A 577-nucleotide genomic window follows, 5' to 3' on the forward strand; every position below is an offset into this window, starting at 1 on the left:
TCAGTGTCACATGATCCTTCAGAAATCATTCTAATATACTGATTTGCTGCTCAAGAAACATTTCTGATTATTATCAATGTTGAAAACCATTGTGCTGCTTCATATTTTTGTGGATTTTTTTCCGGGTTCTTTGATGAATAGGAAGTTCAAATGAACAGCATTTATTTGAAATAGAAACTTTTTCTAACATTATAAGAGTCTTTACTGTTACTTTTGATTAGTTTAATGCACTCATGCTGAATAAAAGCATTATGTTCTTTCAAGACCCAAACTTTTGAACGGTAGTCTAACTATAGTGAAATGTGTCCAAACTTGTGATTGTTCAGAGTCTCTCTGACTGTCTCTCAGGCGCTGGAGGTTCCTGACGGGCGACGGGCTCCGTTTCCTCCTCAGCAGCGCAGCAGCAGCAGTCGCGGTATAGACACTCAGACGCCATCAGTGCCTGGACGCTCCAGCAGCTGCTCGAGCCTGTCGCCCTGCCCCTCGCCCGCATGCCCGCCCCGCTCACATGACGGCAGCCCTTACTCCACCGACGAGATGCTGGACGACAGAGACAAAGGTCAGACCTGCACACTGG

General features: G+C 45.8%; 1 protein-coding gene across 1 annotated transcript in view; it reads left to right on the forward strand.

The window, feature by feature from the left end:
* LOC107672859 (glucocorticoid-induced transcript 1 protein-like) overlaps positions 1–577 on the forward strand; it is a 4934-nt gene that overhangs the window by 1722 nt on the left and 2635 nt on the right. The window contains exon 3 of the mRNA XM_016466234.1: positions 349–559. Coding sequence (XP_016321720.1) covers positions 349–559 — 211 coding nt within the window. The remainder of the gene's footprint in view (positions 1–348; positions 560–577) is intronic.

This window comes from Sinocyclocheilus anshuiensis, unplaced genomic scaffold (genome assembly GCF_001515605.1).
Source record: "Sinocyclocheilus anshuiensis isolate Anshui unplaced genomic scaffold, SAMN03320099.WGS_v1.1 scaffold132, whole genome shotgun sequence".
Taxonomy (NCBI): domain Eukaryota; kingdom Metazoa; phylum Chordata; class Actinopteri; order Cypriniformes; family Cyprinidae; genus Sinocyclocheilus; species Sinocyclocheilus anshuiensis.